This window comes from Fukomys damarensis, unplaced genomic scaffold (assembly GCF_012274545.1).
Source record: "Fukomys damarensis isolate Sample0158 unplaced genomic scaffold, DMR_v1.0_HiC HiC_scaffold_13, whole genome shotgun sequence".
Taxonomy (NCBI): domain Eukaryota; kingdom Metazoa; phylum Chordata; class Mammalia; order Rodentia; family Bathyergidae; genus Fukomys; species Fukomys damarensis.
This window is the reverse complement of record NW_022900925.1, coordinates 20089788-20107928: the sequence shown is the minus strand read 5'-3', so window position 1 is coordinate 20107928 and position 18141 is coordinate 20089788. Positions and strand designations below refer to the sequence as shown.

Genomic DNA, 18141 nt, shown 5'->3' with positions numbered 1-18141 from the left:
TTTTATGAGAAAGGGTCTCATTATGTAGAGACTGACCTGGAACTCATTGTGTAGCCCAGGCTGGTCTCGAACTCACAGTGATCCTCCTGCCTCAGCCTCCCGAGTGCTGGGATTACAGGCGTGCGCTACCACTCAGCTTTGTCCTACTGAATCTTAATAGTCTCAAAGGGACTGATATACTTTCTTTTTCGAGACAGGCTCTTACAATGCAATTCAGGCTGGCTTCAAACTTAAAGTGATTCTCCTCCCTTAGCAAGTGCTGGATTCCCAAGTGCTGGGATTACAGGCATGCACCACAATTCCCAGCAGGATTCATATACTTTCTAAGCCTCTGATTTATCACCTTGCTCTGGCTATTATATTTGGGATAAATGGCAATATATGATCCATATGTATTCCTAACAGCCAAGAAGACATCCTTTACTACAAAAGTTCTTAACCAAGAATGCGTATGACAGTTACATGCGGAATAAAATTAGTTTTTTAAAAAAAATTTATGTTTATTCTCTTTCACTGAAGCATGAAACTAGAAACTTCAGGTACATGGTAGAAATGTATATATTTAAATTATATATATTTTAAAGCTCTACAAATATTTTATCATTCTTAGGATTATGAAAGAACATATTGAAATTCTATTAAAACCTATATAAAGTTACATTTAGTCACAGTCCATAAGAACAACAAACCTTAAAAATCCTGGCACAGTATTCAAAGGATTTGGGATTAGTGACATCATACACCAGGCATACAACGTCACAAATGATCTCAGCCTCAGTCAGAAATTCCGATTCTGAGATGTCATGCAACTTGTAAAAAGAAAAAGATAAATAAGAAACATAAGTATCGTAATGTTGATGTAGAAAGTCTTTATGTTTTATGACTTGCTCAACTGGACTTCCTAATAAAAAAGCATTATTTATGTGTAACTTTTTATACCATTTCAAAAGGTAAAAATGTAAACAAGTATCTTTTGATTTTGTAGATTACAAACGGTGACTAAGACTGTCCAGAAGCTATGCTTAGTGACTAACGTGCACTGTGCGGGCCCTATCCATGCTACAGATAAGGAGACAGGCGAGAGGATTAAGCCAAGCAACCATGAAGATATAACACATCTAAGTCTTCAGACCAAACTGGAACTCAGATATGACTGCCAAGTGTATTTGCTTTTCTACCTCACTACCTTTTCCCCTCACTATCAAAAACACAAAGCAAAGGACTCTTCATACATAGCTCATTTTGTTGTACTTTACTGCCTACCCTTTCAGTGTTTACTACAAAACTTTTGTAGTGATGAAGATGGAACACAGGGATCTGCGCATGCTAGGCAAACATTCTGCACCAAGTCACATCCTTAGCCCTGTGGTACTTCTTAAATATCCCATCTATGATATGACAATGGTCCAACAAAAGAAAATTCGATTCTGAATTATACAAGACAGTGCATATTAGTGAGAAGATAAGAGGGAAGAAGAGCCAGCAGGAACTCGACATGTTTCAAATAAAACTCTATTACAGCATGCATAAATTAAAGACATTTAGGCTCAGAAAGAATAAGCCTGAGATCACACAATTACTCAAGGTAGACCGAGGTTGAAATTGAAATGACTGGATCCAAGGAAAACATATGACCTCTTTCTACTGTATTGCACAATGTCTATTTAGTGAGATGCTTCTTTTACACTGTTTTGTTTATTTGAGACAGGGTCCTGCTGTGTAATTCAGCTTGGCCCTGAATTCACTATGTAGGCCAGGATGATCTCAAACTTGCAGCAATCCTCCTGCCTCAGCCTCCTGACTGCTGAGATTACAGGCCTAGGCTACCATGCCGACTTCTTATGTATTTTTTTTAGGTTATATTACTTCCTACTAAATAGATGAACTTAATTCAGATTACAGATAAACTAAAAGAACCAGCAGTTTTCAAATTAATTTGCCAGCAGTAGAAAAAAACATTTTTTTGACAGGGCCTTGCCATGTAGTTCTGGCTGGTCTTGAACTCACTATGTAGCCCAGGCTGGCCTTGAACTTGTGGAAATCCTCCTACCTCAGCCTCCTGAGTGCTGGGAGGGATTACAGGCATGTGCTATCTAGCCTGGCCAGAAGTGAAATTGTTAAAAAACAAAATCAAAATGGAAAAAAGAAGCCAGGCAAGGTGGCAGACACTTATAATCCCAGCATAGGACAGAGTGAGGCAGGACTGCTGCAAATTTGAATTCAAGCTAAACTACACAGCAAGATCTTATCTCAAAAGACACGTAAACATAGGGTCAGGGAATTAGCTCAGTGGTTCCAGTGCCTGCCTCGAAAACATGAGGACCTAAGTTTGGTCCCTGGTACCAAAACACAAAACAAAACAAAAGCAAACACAAAAAGACTCAAAACAAACACAAAATGAAACAAAATAGAAATGGAAGAAAGATTAAAAGGGAAGTTCAGGGTTGGGAATTTAGCTCAGTGGTTCTGCCGCCTGCCTTGCAAGCTCAAGGAACCGAGTTTGATCCCCAGTACCAAAAAAAAAGGGAAGTTCTTTTTTTTTTTTTTTTTTTTTAGTTTCTTACTGCAATATAGCATATAATTAAGGGTAAAAACACATGGATTTTTGTTGTTTTTTTGTTTTTGGTACCAGGGATCAAAGTCAGGTCCTTGCACTTGTGAAGCAGGGAGCAGAACCACTGAGCTAAATCCCTGGCCCCTAAACACATGGATTTTTATTTGTATCTATACCTGTGTAATCATCACATACATCAAAGGAATTAACATTACAATGAATACAGCAGAAGAGAAAAATAAAACCACACAGGTCTATATCATCTGTTAAATAAAATCATTTTGTTTGCATCATTAAAAATGTACCAGGCCGGGGATTTAGCTCAGTGGTTCCACTGCCTGCCTTGCAAGCGCAAGGACCTGAGTTTGAACCCTAGTACTCAAAAAAAAAAAAAGGTACCCAACAATCAAAACCTTGTATCACAGAATTTCTTACCAGTAAGTATTTCTCCTGTCCATATACATAAACAGTGTTGATCGCATAGTAAGATTTATGATCATCACGGATTTTCTTTTGCCTCTGAAAATAGAACCAAAAATCTCAATATTTACAGTAAGAAATTGCAGTAACTAGTTTTCATCAACACACACAGATCTGTGTGTATATACGGATGGGTTATAAATGAAAGAATACTCTTTTATTTTTTTACTGTTTATCAGCATAAAATGTACACTGAATCTATTTTCTTAGTTCTTAGAGTCTAGGACAAAAGATGTTTGTTCTGCATAAAGTGAAAGCAACAGCTGAAAAGGAAGTAAACTGTATTAGTGAAAGCATATTCCAGCCAGGAATACCTCAGTGGCATCACCCCTGCCTGGCAAGCACAAGGTCCTGAGTTTGAGCTACTTGCTGGTAATTCTCAAACTCATATTCAATTTGAAAACTTTACTGTGCATTTACTTTATACCAAGCACTGTTTTTGTTTTGAGACAGGGTGTTGCTCTGTAGTGCTGGCTGGCCTTAAATTCATGGCGATCCTCCTGCCTCAGTCTCTCTGCAGTACTGGGATTACAGATGTGCACCACCACACCCGGCTATACCAAGCACTGTGTCGGGGCTTCATATAAGTAGTCATCTACTCCCCAGCTAAATAGCATTTTTTTTTCTTTTGGCTTTTCTGAGACAAGAGTTTCATTTTGTAGTGCACGCTGGCCTCAAACTTGCAGTAATCTTCCTGTCTCAGCTTCGTGAGTACTGGGATTCCAGGTATGCACCACCACGACTGGCTAAACATCAGTTCTAAGACCTGGTGATGTTACTCAGTGGGGCTGTGCTTGCCTCACAAGGGCAACGTCCTGAGTTCAGTCCCTAGTACTGGAAAAAAACAAAGAAAGAAATCAAATTAAATTTAAAAAGGACAAACAGTAGCTAACACCAACGAAATAGGATAAAGATAGTTCAACAAGATTACTATTCCATTTTAAGGTATATTTTACTAAAATATGTAAGCCAATACATTCTTTTTTTTTTTTGGTACTGGGGATCGAACTCAGGTCCTTGTGGTTGCAAGGCAGGCGCTGAACCACTGAGCTACATCCCCAGCCCTCGATGCATTCTATTTATCTAAAAATATTAATGGCTATAAAAATCAGGTAAACTCACAACTACAAAAATTTGATAGACAATGTTCTGTATTCCGAACTCTCACCGTTAAGTTTCTTCCAAGAAGAGCCTGAAGAACTCCAATTTTCCCACAGCTTTTCATTCCAATTACATTACATCGAAATACATTTCTTTGAGTTTGTTTCTTTTGAAGATCTATCTTTTTATCCCTTGTTACTTAAAAAAAAAAAAAAAAAAAAAAAAAAAAAAAAAAAAAAAAAGAAAGAAAGAAAGAAAAAAAGGAACTAAATATATACCAGTTACTTATTGAGCCTCCATTCCACCTTCTACAAAATAAGGTACTATTATTTATCACTTTTATGAAGTGTTAGATCTATAAGCAAACATACTACACATCATTGAAGCTGTATGTGAAAAAAGTACTAAATATAGTGTGTTAAGCCCGGCTTGGTGGAGCATGCCTATAATCCCAACACTCAGGGCTGAGGAAAGATTGTAGTGAGTTCAAAGCCAGCCTGGACTACATAGCAAGACCCTGTTTAAAACAAACAAATATATGTATATATGTGGGATAAATACATTTCTGGAAGTTGACTGTGAAGTGAATTTCCAGTAACCAAGTGATATTTACTTTATCATAAAACAAACAGTATCTAAAAATGAATAAAAATTACAATAAATATAATTAATGTTACATGTCACTTAATTTTTTCTGTAATAAATTATTATCATAATTATGAAATACAAGATGCTATTTCTAATCTGCATTATCTTGGACCTAGATCTTTTTTTTTTTTTTTTTTTTTTGGTACCAGGGATAGAACTCAGGTCCTTGTGCTTGTGAGGCAGGCGACAGAACCACTGAGCTAAATCCCTGGCCCTTGGACCTAGATCTTAACACGGGAAGGGGATGGGTACTCTGAGCTAGGCTGGCCTTTCAAGTGTAAATGTGAAAAATAGGCAGATTAGAAAATGACACTGTATCAGTGGGTATCTCTTCCTGAGGTGGAGACTATGCCCAAAGATACAACTACAGTGGAGCTCACCAGAGTCACTATTACTTGTAGCAAAAGCTGAGAACGATAAAAAGACAAAATAATTATGATAGTTAAAGTTACAGAAGACCCATACAATGACACATTATTTCACATTCAAGATATATAAAAGTATATTTAATAACACCTAAAAAAATGCCCACAATATATTGTTGAGTGAAAGAATCCCATGGCTGTCTAGAGATTAATTTCTTACTTTCTAGTGCTGAATTAAATACTGTCTAATTGGTTAAGCACTTCAAAAGGTACTTGAGAAAGACTGTGTTCTTGGATTAGGGCTTCTGGTAAGATAGTGCAGATTTTCCACCAATTGGGAGAGAGAAACTCCTAAAGTGATTCTTAAATTTGTAATATCCTACCTATGAGTTTTCTTCAGGCAGAGCACAACGCTTTTGCAAGAAAATGTGATTTGTGCTACAAGATATGATAAAGATTTATTAATAAGGAACAAGGTTATAGAAGTGAGAGGTGTATAATTAGCTCCAGATCAAGACCATACATTAAGAGGTATTGTTTTTAATGTTTAAAGCTAATTAAAATATAAGATAGACTGGTAAATCATTTAAGAGCCCAGGGGCCAGAGATTTAGCTCAGATATTCAGTGGCCTGCCTTGCAAGCCAAGGACCGGAGTTCAATCCCTGGGACCAAAAAAAAAAAAAGCCCAAAGCTCTCCTTCATTTTTACCAGGAGGTACCCCCAGGAAGTAGACTAGAAGCAAAAATTCTACTCTTTTTTTTGGGTACTGGAATCAAACTCAGGACCTTATGCTTGCAAGGCAGGCAGCGGCACCACTAAGATAAATCCCAGGCCCTCTACTTGCTCTTTTTTGATAAAGAATAGAGTCAAGCATCTCAATTCAAAAGACATTTCCAAATCATGAAGAAAAATAGTAACTGTAGACTTGGAAGACTAACGAAGATGAGTTTATTTTTGCTCTGTAACATTTAAAATTGGAGTCTTTTAAAAAATGTTCTTGTGGGCCACAGATTTAGCTCAGTGGCACCACACCTGCCTCAAAAGTACAAGGACCTAAGTTTGACCTTCAGTACCAAAAAAAAAAATGTTCTTGGGGGCCAGGGATTTAGCTCAGTGGCACCATACCTGCCTGAGTTTGATCCCTAGTACCAAAAAACAAAACGTTTCTAACCGTGAAAATAGTATCTAGATGCTTACCTGTAATGGCTGATGCTTGAGACTCTTGTTCAGTCAATATGGAATAACCTAGATAGCCCAAATACTCCAGGCATCTCTGAACATCTAAATATGTCGTGAGCCTAAGAAACAAGAGTTTACAAGGTGAAAAGTTCCTCAATGAACATTCACAAAACAAAATCCAACAACTCAAAAACATTACCCACCAGGGCCAAGGATTTAGCTCAGCAGCACCACACATGCCTTGCAAGCTCAAGGTCCTGAGTTCAAACCCTGATACCGCCCCCACAAAAAGTTAACCACCAGACCCAGATAATGTGTCACATTACTAGACTCTCCTATAAGCCCAACCATGGCCATTCTTAAAGAAAAAAAGAAGTGGGACAATGCAAGATGGGGTCAAGTTCCTCTGGTTATTTCACTGGCTGGAGAAGGCAAGGCTACATGGATGCGCAGTGAGGGGCTGGTAAAATTTACAGGGGGATATTTGATACTATCTGGTTTCCAAGTCGATAAACAACGTCCTGCAAATATTAACTATCTGAAGACTTAATGATAATTAAACAATTCTGAAAAGATTCGATAAAATCATAGTAACTGTAAGACACCTGAAATTAATTCACTTTTTTTGCAGGGGGGTTTGAGGCAGGGTCTCACTATGTAGAGACTGACCTGGAACTTACTATGTAGCCCAGGCTAGTCTTGAACTCACAGCAATCCTCCTGCCTCAGCCTCCCAAGTGCTGGGATTACAGGCGTGCGCCACCAGGCCCGGCTCACTTTTTTAAATGTAGCTGAAAAAAATTGATTCTAATGTTGAAAAGGTAGTCTTACCAAGACTAACAACATAGTTATGTTATTATTCAAGACTAGAGGGGTCCCTTAACACCCTAGGTTCAATGTCTACCAGTTTATAATGAGATTGTATAGAAATCCTCATTAAGACTTACTAAGAGTTTATTAAAAGAAAAACATGCCAGGTGTGGTGGCATACCCTTGTAATCTCAGCAGTTGGAAGACTGAGGCAGGAGGATCGCTACGAGTATGAGGCCAGCCTGGGGAACTACATAATGAGTTCAAGGCCAGTGTGAACTACAAAGTGAGACCCTCTCTCAAAAAAATAAAGCAAAACAAAACAAAAACCCAAATAACACAGTCTGGGGATATAAGAGTGGTACAGCACTTGCCTAGCATGAACAACGTTCTGGGTTCAATTCCCAGCACTGTGCAAACAAGTAAGCAAACAAACAAATAAATGCAGTAACAACAAACAATACAATGAGTCCAGTAAAATACACATCTACCCATACATTGGAATTGTACAATAGCAATATGTCCAGTTTTCTTAACCAAAAAAAAAAAAAAAACATTACCCAAAAGAAAATCCTTTCCTGATAAATTTATAGAACATTTAGGTCATATAGAGGTATTTAGCAGTACTATAAATCCTGATTAGAAGCAGTTATAATCAAAGCATTTCTTAAGATCTGACAAACTTTCAAAATGACAAATATACCATAATTTTAAACCAGCTGCGATTTTAGAGAAAAAGGTGAGAATTATACTTACGTCCACTGAGAAAGGAATCCCTGGTAGGTTATCCAACCTCTTTCATTTGTACAAACTGTGTTATTCACATCAGGCCCCCAAGGTATGTAAGGGAAAACTTTAAATAAATCTTTAAGCTCATCAGGTGACAAAGCACAGTCTCTATCCTGAAGACACACACAAGGAAGCATACATAATACTTAGATCTCTAAAAGAACAATTCCCAAACACAATCCTCATCTTGTAAAGCTATTCTTCTAAAAACCATACGAAATTTCATGGGCCGGGAATTTAGCTCAGTGGTTCGGTGGCCTGCCTTGCAAGTGCAAGGACCCAAGTTCAATCCCTGGTACCAAAAAAAAAAAATAATAATAATAATAATAAAATAAATAGAAACTATTAAGAAATTTCATATTTTATAAAGAAAATTCCTCATAGATAAGAAACCCACAAGTCTGTCAGAATTTTTTCATCATGAGAAAACAATAAAAATAATAGAAAATATTTTTACTAATTTTAGATCTAAAAGCTTACCAAATCATGTTTGTCAAAGGTGCTTTGGAGAAATAAATATGCATGATGATTTAATTCAGTAGTGCAATCAGGAGGTATTTTTAGCCTGTTGATGAAAAAATTTAAGAATAAACCATTAATCAAATATTAAAATTCAATTTAAGAAATGAATACAAAACTGCAGCGTCTTTCTGTGAAACCGAGATCATTTACAAAAGCATCTTCACTGTTGAGGAAGAGGTGAAAGGAAACAGCCCCTGCCCATTGTGTCTGTGGGGCCCCTACTGCACTGGGGATATATCAGTAGGGAAATCTTCACTGGGACCCTTCACACCTTCCCAGGGAAACCCTCTGGGGTGGTTAAGGCTCTCCTCTGAGGAATCCTAATAATGCTTATGCCAAAGTGGCATGCAGATTTTTCCTGAGTATCACAAGGGCAAGTTGAAAGAAAAATCTTACAAACCATACCGATTAAATGGTAATGGGTATTTTCCTTATTAACAACTTTTAAGTCATAATTATGGGCTTTATATAAGGTCAGCATGGTAATGAGGTGAAAATGATGTGATGTTATTTCTGATTTGACCTTTCTGACCCACCTCAAACTCAGTTCAATAAACATTAATCAAATGCACTGAGGTAGGTACTAGGGAGATGAAAACAAGACAGGTTTCCCACTAAATTTTAGAATTTTTATTTTTAATTGACATACAATAATTATAGTTATTTGTGGGATACAGTATTATCATTTGATACTGTATGATCAAGTCAAGGTAATTAGCATTTCAATCCCCTCAAATACTTTCATTTCTGTGTGTTGGGAACCTTCAGATTCTTTCCCTCCAGGTATCTGAAATGTATAATGAAATTTTAGACTACAGTTACCCTACTTTGCTACTAATTCCCCTACAACGAAGTTTCGTACACCTTATTAACCCTGTCTTCCTTCCCTCTTCTGTCTTCTTGTTAGCCTTTAGTGATCTCCATTCTACTCTCTACCTCTTTGTGACCAATTTTTTTAGGTTCCACAAGAGAGTAACAACATATGGTATCTTTCTTTCTGTGCTTTCCTTGTATTTCACTGAACTAGTTCTATATCCATGCTACTGCAAATGATGGGATTTCACACTTTTTAATGGCTGAATGATATTCTGGTGTGTTTGTGTATACTACTTTTTTTGTTTTTTGAGACAGGATCTCATTATGTAGTTGAGACTGATCTGGAACTCACTAAGTAGCGCAGACTACTTAGTCTCCAACTCACAGCGATCCTCCTGCCTCAGTCTCCCGAGTGCTGGGATTACAGGCTTGCATCACCAAGCCTGGCTTGTGTGTACTACCTTTTAAAATCCATTCATCTACAGATGGATACCTTGGTTGATTCTATATATTGGCTATCATGACAAGTACTGCAATAAAAATGGGAGTGCAGGTATCTCTTGAAACAGGATTCTACTTCCTTTGGATACATAGCCAGTAGTAGGATTGCTAGATCATATGGTAACTCAATTTTCAGTTTTTTGAGGAACTCCACACAGTTTTTCCATAATGGCTATACTAATTTGCATTCTCACCAACAGTATGTAAGAGATCCCCTTTCTCTACATGCTCATTAGCATTTGTTGTTGTTTGTCTTTTTGATAATGGGTCTCTCTGCTTCTAAGGAGCTACATTCACTGCAGACCACAAACAGATCTTAACAGGATGAGGCTAGTGCTGAGCATGTAAGCTAAGGGTGTCAGGGGAACCTCTGTGAAAGGGGACATCTGGCCTGGTGGGTGGGAAAGTATCAGCACCACTGAGTCACTGTAACCCAATGAAGGATGAGATATTAGCTTGGGGGAAGAAGGGAGAGAATGAAAACAATATGGGAAAAATCCAGGTCTAGGGAACAACATGTTTGGTGAACTATAAATAGTCTGATATTTACTCATAGAATGAAGACAGAGCTGAGCAGCTGAGTGGAGCTGATCATGAATTACCCCAGATACCATGTTAGGAAGCTTGGGTTTGACACCGTGTCTCAAAGAGAAGTGACAAGGCCAATGTTGTGAACAGTTTCTTTTTTTTTTTTTTTTCTTTTTTGGTACCAGGGATTGAACTCAGGACCTTGTGCCTGGCAGGCGAGGTGCCGCTGAGCTACATTCCAGCCATTCGAGGCCAATTTTGGTTTTGTTTTGTTTTTTTTGTTACCGGGGATTGAACATGGGTCCTTGCGCTTGCGAGGCAGGCCACTGAATCGCTCAGCTAAATCCCCAGCTCAAGGCCAATTTTGTGTGTAGAGTAGGGTGATAAAAATCTAGCAACAGGATCAGGGACTTAGATCAGTGATGCACCACCTGCCTGGTAAGCACAAGGTCTTGAGTTCAGTTTCCAGTATGGGGGGAAAAAAATCTAGCAACAATGTGAAGGACAGAGGAAAGAATTTAATAAGAAAGCAGAGAGATTCAAATGGTGACTCTTGGGCTATTATGTAGAAAATCAAAGTCAAAGAATATAAGGAAACTGAAAGAAATAAAGAAGCCATGAAATCCTAAGATGGAATTTCCTATAATATTTTAAAAAGCAATAAGCAACTTCCTGAAGAATGTTATCTACCCACCTAAAAAGAATGGAAAATAAAACTTTGTCAGAGAGACCTAGGACGAATCCATTCATTCTTTTTTTTGAAACAAGGTCTCACTATGTAGTCTGGGCTGGCCTTGAACTCACAGCAATTGTCTGCCTCAGTCTCCCGAGTGTTGGGATTACAGGCCTATGCACCACTATTCTCAACCTCAATCACTATGTATGTTAAAAAACCCAGGAAATTAACTTGAGACAAGATTTAGTACCTTAGACAACCAAAGTTCCAAGTTAGAACTGATGAAGTGACTAGGAATCTAATCAGAAAATACTCTATTTCCTTAATGATGGGGGAGGAGAAAAAACAATTAAGTCTTTCTGAACCATTATATAGACAGCTGGAGGTGCTACTCAAAATTCAAAAGGACACCGTAAAGGCGCCGTGCCACTGAGGAAGGCAGAACACTCCAAGGCCAGATCTTGGGAAACTACAATCTGTGAGAAGCCTGCTTCCTCAGGGTAGAAAAGAAACAGCCTACAAAAAGGCAGTCTTCCGTGTGGGGTGGCACTGGGTCCTTTTTGTTTGTTTGTTTTTTGGTATCAGGGATCGAACTCGGGTCCTTGTGCTTACAAGGTAGGCGGCAGAACCACTGAGCTAAATCCCTGGCCCTGGGTCCTTTTTTAAAATAACACAAATAGCATTATTAAAGAAAAATAAGCACAGACAGGCAAGTTATCTAGAAAAAATACTTACTTTATCCTGAGCTAGTTCAACCTATAAAAATAAAGAACAAGCCAGGCATGATGGCGCATGCCTGTAATCCCAGCACTCGGGAGGCTGAGGCAGGAGGATCGCTGTGAGTTCAAGACCAGCCTGGGCTACATAGTGAGCTCCAGGTCAATCTCAACTAAATAGTGAGACCCTGTCTCAAACAAACAAACAAACAACAACAACAACAAAAAATAATAAAATAAATAAAAATAAAGAACTGATGAAAGAAAGGAAAAATGCTGGGCTGGGAACATAGCTCAGCAGCACAGTGCCTGCCCAGCAAGCACGAGGCTCTAAGTTCAATTCCTTGTACAAAAAAAAAAAAAGTAAAAATGTCAAGCAACATAATTGTGACCTCTTGACTCCAAGAACAAGTTAACTTAGCATTTCTTTTTTTTCCTTGTTTTATAAGATGAATTTTTAAAAAAGGTACCATGAGAAAAATAAAAATTAAAAAAAGTTACGTGTATTCTCCATGAGAAGATTGAGCCATACTATAAATCAGTGGTTTTCAACTGTGGATGATTTTGCTTTCTTTTTTTTTTTTCTTTGGTATCAGGGATTGAACTTGGGACCTTGCACTCACAGGGCAGGAGGCAGAACCACTGAGCTAAAATCATGGCCTTGATTTTGCTTTCTAAGGGGACATTTGGCAATTTTTTGAGACATTTTTGGTTGTCAACCAGAGGAGGGCTGGGAATTTAGTTCAGTGGCACCACACCTACCTTACAAGAACAAGGTCCTGAGTTTGATCCCCAGTACCAAATAAATAAATAAAATGAAACCAGAGAAGGCATTACTAGCATCTAAGGACATACTAAACATCACATAATGCATACGAGAGGCTCCACAACAAAGAATTATCTGGTCTAAAATGTAGTGCAGAGGCTAAGAAACTCCGCTACAATTTTTTTTTTTTTTTTTTTTTTTTTTTTTTTTTTTTTTTTTTTTGAGACAGGGTCTTGCTATAATAGTTCAGGCTGGCCTTGAACTTCCTATGTAGCCCAGGCGGGCCTTGAACTCACGGCACTTCTCCTGCCTCAGCCTCCCAAGTGCCGGATTGTAAGTGTGCACCACCACACTTGGCTTTCTGCTACAAATTTTTGCCTGTGATTCTAAATCATTCCTGAGAAACTTGTAGCCTACCTACTTATATGCTAAATATAACTTAAAAACAATTGGTAAGTAAATCAATTAGAAAACCAAAGGTACATACATGGGGAACAAATACTCAGGTGTCAAATCTAGATCATCATCATAACCAAATCGTCGAAGTACAGTCCAAGTAGTTTCATGTCTCCCTCTCTGAATAAAAAGGGTGTGTAAAAAGAGAAAACCTGAAATAAAGCAAACCAGTAAATACAGCTTATGTGAAGAAGGGCCTAGAGTCACACAGGAAAAAAATATTACACGTAATAGCAAGAGCTACATTTGTGAAAATACACAAACTAACTCTCACCATGAAGACCAAAAAGTTCCCAAGCACTTCAATGAAACAGAGTTCATTTCAGTCATTTCATATAAACACCCAATTCATCAAGTGCCAGATGGAAGGGCCAAAATGACAGGGGTTACACTGATGTTCACCAAGCTTTAGGACGGAAACAAATGAAAATGTTTTACAGGTGGCTGATCTTGTTTTCATGGTGGGAAATTCTCAATTTCAATTTATTTTCTTATTTCACTGTGGCTGTCTGCAATATATTCAGTAGGGCACACTCTACACCTGGTCAATCTGACTCGGACAAAACTTTAAAATAAATTTGTTTGCTCTGGACATCTTGTTCCCTCAGATGAAGAGCATCCCTGAGGTCCAACCAACTTTTCTACCTTTATTTATACTGACAATATACTCTTAATTATTCAAGTTTAGACTTTACATTTATTAGTAAATACTAACATTTCCTTAAAGTACAGGCAATGCTATAAAGTCTTATCTCTTGCTAAATTTCAAAAATATTAAGTTCAAAGGGGCAGAAAAACACTAGTCACCTACCTTTCAATGTTAAACCGCTGTCAGCCACACCATCACTGATGTGTTTTCTGACTACATTCTTGACATCTTCCAGAGCCTGAGGAGCTAATGGAGTGTTGAAACAAATCCTCTAACAAAAAGACACAAAGATAAATTTTAAAATACACCAGCATTTAAACCAAAAATATACAGTAATAATCTACAAAGCAACATGAAATCAGTTGCAACCAGAAGAAACAAATTCTAAATTCAGACAGTCTCTACTTTGTATTAAGTAAAAACCATCATACTTAGAAGAAATTTTCCAACTCCCCTCATCTTATTTCTAAAACATAAGGTTCTTTGTGTGGCTATGTTATACAAAACCAACAAAGCAAAACGATTCAGAGTTCAGACTTCAATTCATCCTTAATACATTCACTGTATACCTTAAAATGGGACTATCAGAGTCCCTTCAATTCACAAGCATAAGAGTTTTTTAATACCCTAAGGCTTAAATAGCCTGATATGAAAGATACATTTACATGAAAGAAAGAAATCTTTATCAACATGTTGTTAAGATAACAATTTTTATAGCTTTTATCAGCAAAGAACAAAGAGATACAAATGTCTGAAACTGAAGACAGCTACCTGAAAAAAGTTGAGTTCAGCATCATTGAGTGTACCATCATTATCTTGATCAGAGATTTTAAATATACGAGTAAGGGCTTTTATACAGGCTGGCTTCATCTATAAATCATTGAGAAAAGAAACAACTGTTTTAATTAATTAAAGTAGGATTTTAAAATATGATTTTCATTAGTAATGCTGGGAATAATTCCAACTGTTTTCATATAATATCTAATACAACCAACATGAAAAACAAACTAAAGCAAAGCCATTTACTTCTTTTACACTTATCTTTTTTTGTTTTTGTTTTTTGGTTTTTTGAGTCAGGTTCTCTATGTAGTTGAGACTAACCTGGAACTCACTATGTAGCCCAGGCTGGTCTCGAACTCACAGCGATCCTCCTGCCTCAGCCTCCCGAGTGCTGGGATTACAGGCATGCGCCACCATGACCAGCTTACACTCATCTTTTTAAATAAACAAGACAATATTCACTTGAACTGATATATGGAATGGGCAAAAAAGTAGTTGATCACTTGGGTCATTTGAAGAGATTCATTCTACTAGTCACTCTAAGAAGATATATTTTAGGGCCGGGGATTTGGCTCAGTGGCTCTGTGGCCTGACTTGCAAGCACAAGGTCCTGAGTTTGATCCCCGGAACCAAAAATAAAAAATAAAAAGACAGTAAAACATCTTTGGCTAAGTGTAAAACACCAGGTGTGGTAGCAAACATATGTTATCTCAGCACTCTGGAGGCTGAGGCAGGAGGATCACTGAGTTAGAGGCCAGCCTGGGTTGCATAATGAGTTCAAGACCAACCTGAACTAAATAACAATCCTGTCTCAAAAAAAAAAAGTAAAAAACTTTAATTTTCTTTCATGAGATAAGATTTACATTTTTTAAAGAAAGCTTTGCCTTTTTTTAAAGCTTTGCCTTTTGACACTCTGTAAAACTTTTATAAGTAATGTTGTTGAGGCATATTTTAATAGCTTCTTAATTATTTTAGGATACATAAAGGATAGGATATCTGACTATTTGCCTACATGCTTCTAGTATTATAAAAGTACAGAATAATCACTGCCAACAATTTCGAGAATGAAAAAACTTTTAGGGGCTAGGGTACCACTCAGTGTAAAGTGTTTTTGCCCAGCATGTGTAAAGTCCTGGGTTTGACCCCTAATATCAAATAATACAAAAAAACAAACAAAAAGATTTAAGTTTAAACCTGAAGTGTATCTTTTATAGATCTATTTCACTCAGAGAAATGAGATAGCAAAATGAGAAAATATATAATAATTAACTTAGAATTTCAGCTGAATGGCTACCCACAGCAAAATGATGACAGCTTTCATCACACTGTCACACTGAAGTGCCAAAAAGAAATTCTTTCAAAAATAGGGAAGGAGCCAGGCATGGTGGCACATGCCTGTAATCCCAGCACTTGGGAGGCTGAGGCAGGAGGATCGCTGTGAGTTGGAGACCAGCCTGGGCTACATAGTGAGTTCCAGGTCAGTCTGAACTACATAGTGAGACCCTGTCTCAAAAAAAAAAAAAAAAAAGGGGGGGGGAGGAAATAAGAAATTTTATTTTGTTTTGTTTTAAATGAGTCTCTAGAAGAGCAATTTTTAAAAATGAGGGGAAAAATTATAAGATATAAAGAGATGAGAATGATATAAGAAAAGTATTCAACTATTCAGACTAGATGAGGGCTACCTTTATAAGAGCAGTAAGTGTTGACCCAGCTAGGTCCCTTCTAGATATCTTTCCAGGAGTTAAAAAGTCATTATATTACAGGGATACATACATGTACATCCACGTTTTGTTTTGGTACTGGGAATCAAACTCAAGGCCTTGAGCTTGCCAGGCAGGCACTGGCACACTCATGTTTATAGGAGCATGATTTATAATAGCCAGGCCTCTGAAATAGCACATATGTCCATCAACAGATGAATGGATAAGGAAAATGTGGCATTTATACACAACAGAGTACTACACTGATATAAAGATAAACTTCAGGCATTCATAGGCAAATGGATGCAATTTGAGAACATATTAAGTGACCTAAGTCAGACACACAGGCTCAAATATCACAAGGCTTCTCTTACATGAGAAATATACAATATATCCAAATAAAGAGCAAAAGAGATGAGAAATAGGAAGTAGGGAGAAGTTCAAATACTTTTCAAATTATATACTCTATTGTTTTGAAAATATTTTTAGCCAGGGATGTAGCTCAGTGGCTCCACACCTCCTTGGCAAGTACAAGGTCTGAGTTTGATTCCTGGTACTGGAAAAATATTTTTAAAAATATATATGCTAATTACTTTCACTTATACTAATAGTTTTAGTTCATTGCAAAGAAAGTTTCGTGTTATTAGCTCTTTATTTTTTTGCATTTAAAAATTTTATTGGTACATTTTAGATATACATAATGATAACCTTCATCATAGGGAATTTTGATTCTATACGTGATATATCTTGCTTCGTTTTCTTCCCATTGCCCTCCCCTCCCTTCAACCCCTCTTCCCCTCATTTACAAAAGTTTTGTTTCTATTTTTTCCTTCTATTCTTTTTCTTACTTTCTTTTCTTTTTTTGGGGGGGAATACTGGGGGTCAAACTCAGGACCCTGAACTTGTGAGGCAGGCAGTGGCACCACTGAGCTAAATCCCTGGCCCGTCTTCTATTCTCTTTTTTTTTTCTTTTGTCCCTTCTTTCCTTTCCCCGTTCCCTCTCCCTTTCTAGTTCCCCTTCTCATTGGAACATTTTTTTCCCATTTCCCAATAAGCAGTTTCTTTTTAATAAGAATCATTTTTATTTATATCTTATACCCTGGGTAACTATTTCGAAGATAATTCAAAATGTACTGAATACTGTTATTCACTCATTATTATGAATTTTTTTTTTTTTGGTACCAGGGATTGAACTCAAGTCCTTGTGCTTGCGAGGCAGGCGGCAGAACTGCTGAGCTAAATCCCTGGCCCCTGGTTTTATTTTTTCATAAAATAAAAAAACGTTAAAAAAGAGTACAGTACTAAGACATCTAAAACCAAAATTTAACATCTAGACATTTAACATCTAACATCTAAAATCACGGGTCACTTATTTTTTAAATATGTAAATGTTAATATATTGCTTTTATAAATGTGATTCTCAGGCATTCAAGATTAATAAAGATTATATTAGCATATTTTAGTCTCTTTTAAAAATCTGTCATATAATAATCTAAATGTTCCCCAAAATACAAATGGCTATATCAATATAAACAGAACTTAAAAATAACTTTTTATTTTGTGCAAGTGATTTTTCCTCACAGTAAAAGACTACATTAAAAAATAATTTGAAAATAAATAAAGTGATGCATTTGTCAATTTGTCATCAAAGCTTGAGATGCAACAGAAGCTAAAGTGCTTTAAAGTGTTGGCTCAATGTCATTTTTTTTTTTTTTGAGACAGGGTCTCACTATGTAGTTGAGACTGACCTGGAACTCACTAAGTAGCCCAGGCTGGTCTCGAACTCACAGCAATCCTCCTCCTGCCTCAGCCTCCCAAGTGCTGGAATTACAGGCATGTGCCACCATGCCTGGGTGGCTCAATGTCATTTTAAAAGTGTTAACCATTAAAAATATACCCAAAATATGACTATTAAAAAGTATTAAGGCCAGGCGTGGTGGTGCATGCCTGTAATCCCAGCACTTGGGAGGCTGAGGCAGGAGGATCATGGCTGCGAGTTCGAGACCAGCCTGGACTGCATAGTGAGTTCCAGGTCAGTCTCAACTACATAGTGAGACCCTGCCTCAAAAAACAAAAACAAAAGCAAAAAAACAAAACAAAAAGTA

The 18141-nt window shown here is 37.3% G+C and overlaps 1 protein-coding gene across 5 annotated transcripts in view; it reads right to left on the bottom strand.

Annotated features, from left to right (window-relative positions):
- Rhot1 (ras homolog family member T1) overlaps positions 1–18141 on the bottom strand; it is a 50035-nt gene that overhangs the window by 17637 nt on the left and 14257 nt on the right. For all 5 annotated transcript variants that reach the window (XM_010642370.3, XM_010642373.3, XM_010642371.3 and 2 more), the window contains exons 8-16: positions 14328–14426; positions 13719–13827; positions 12939–13059; positions 8407–8491; positions 7894–8039; positions 6347–6447; positions 4203–4333; positions 2990–3073; positions 690–809 (exon numbers count right to left, since the gene is read on the bottom strand). In XM_010642370.3, coding sequence (XP_010640672.1) covers positions 690–809; positions 2990–3073; positions 4203–4333; positions 6347–6447; positions 7894–8039; positions 8407–8491; positions 12939–13059; positions 13719–13827; positions 14328–14426 — 996 coding nt within the window. The remainder of the gene's footprint in view (positions 1–689; positions 810–2989; positions 3074–4202; positions 4334–6346; positions 6448–7893; positions 8040–8406; positions 8492–12938; positions 13060–13718; positions 13828–14327; positions 14427–18141) is intronic.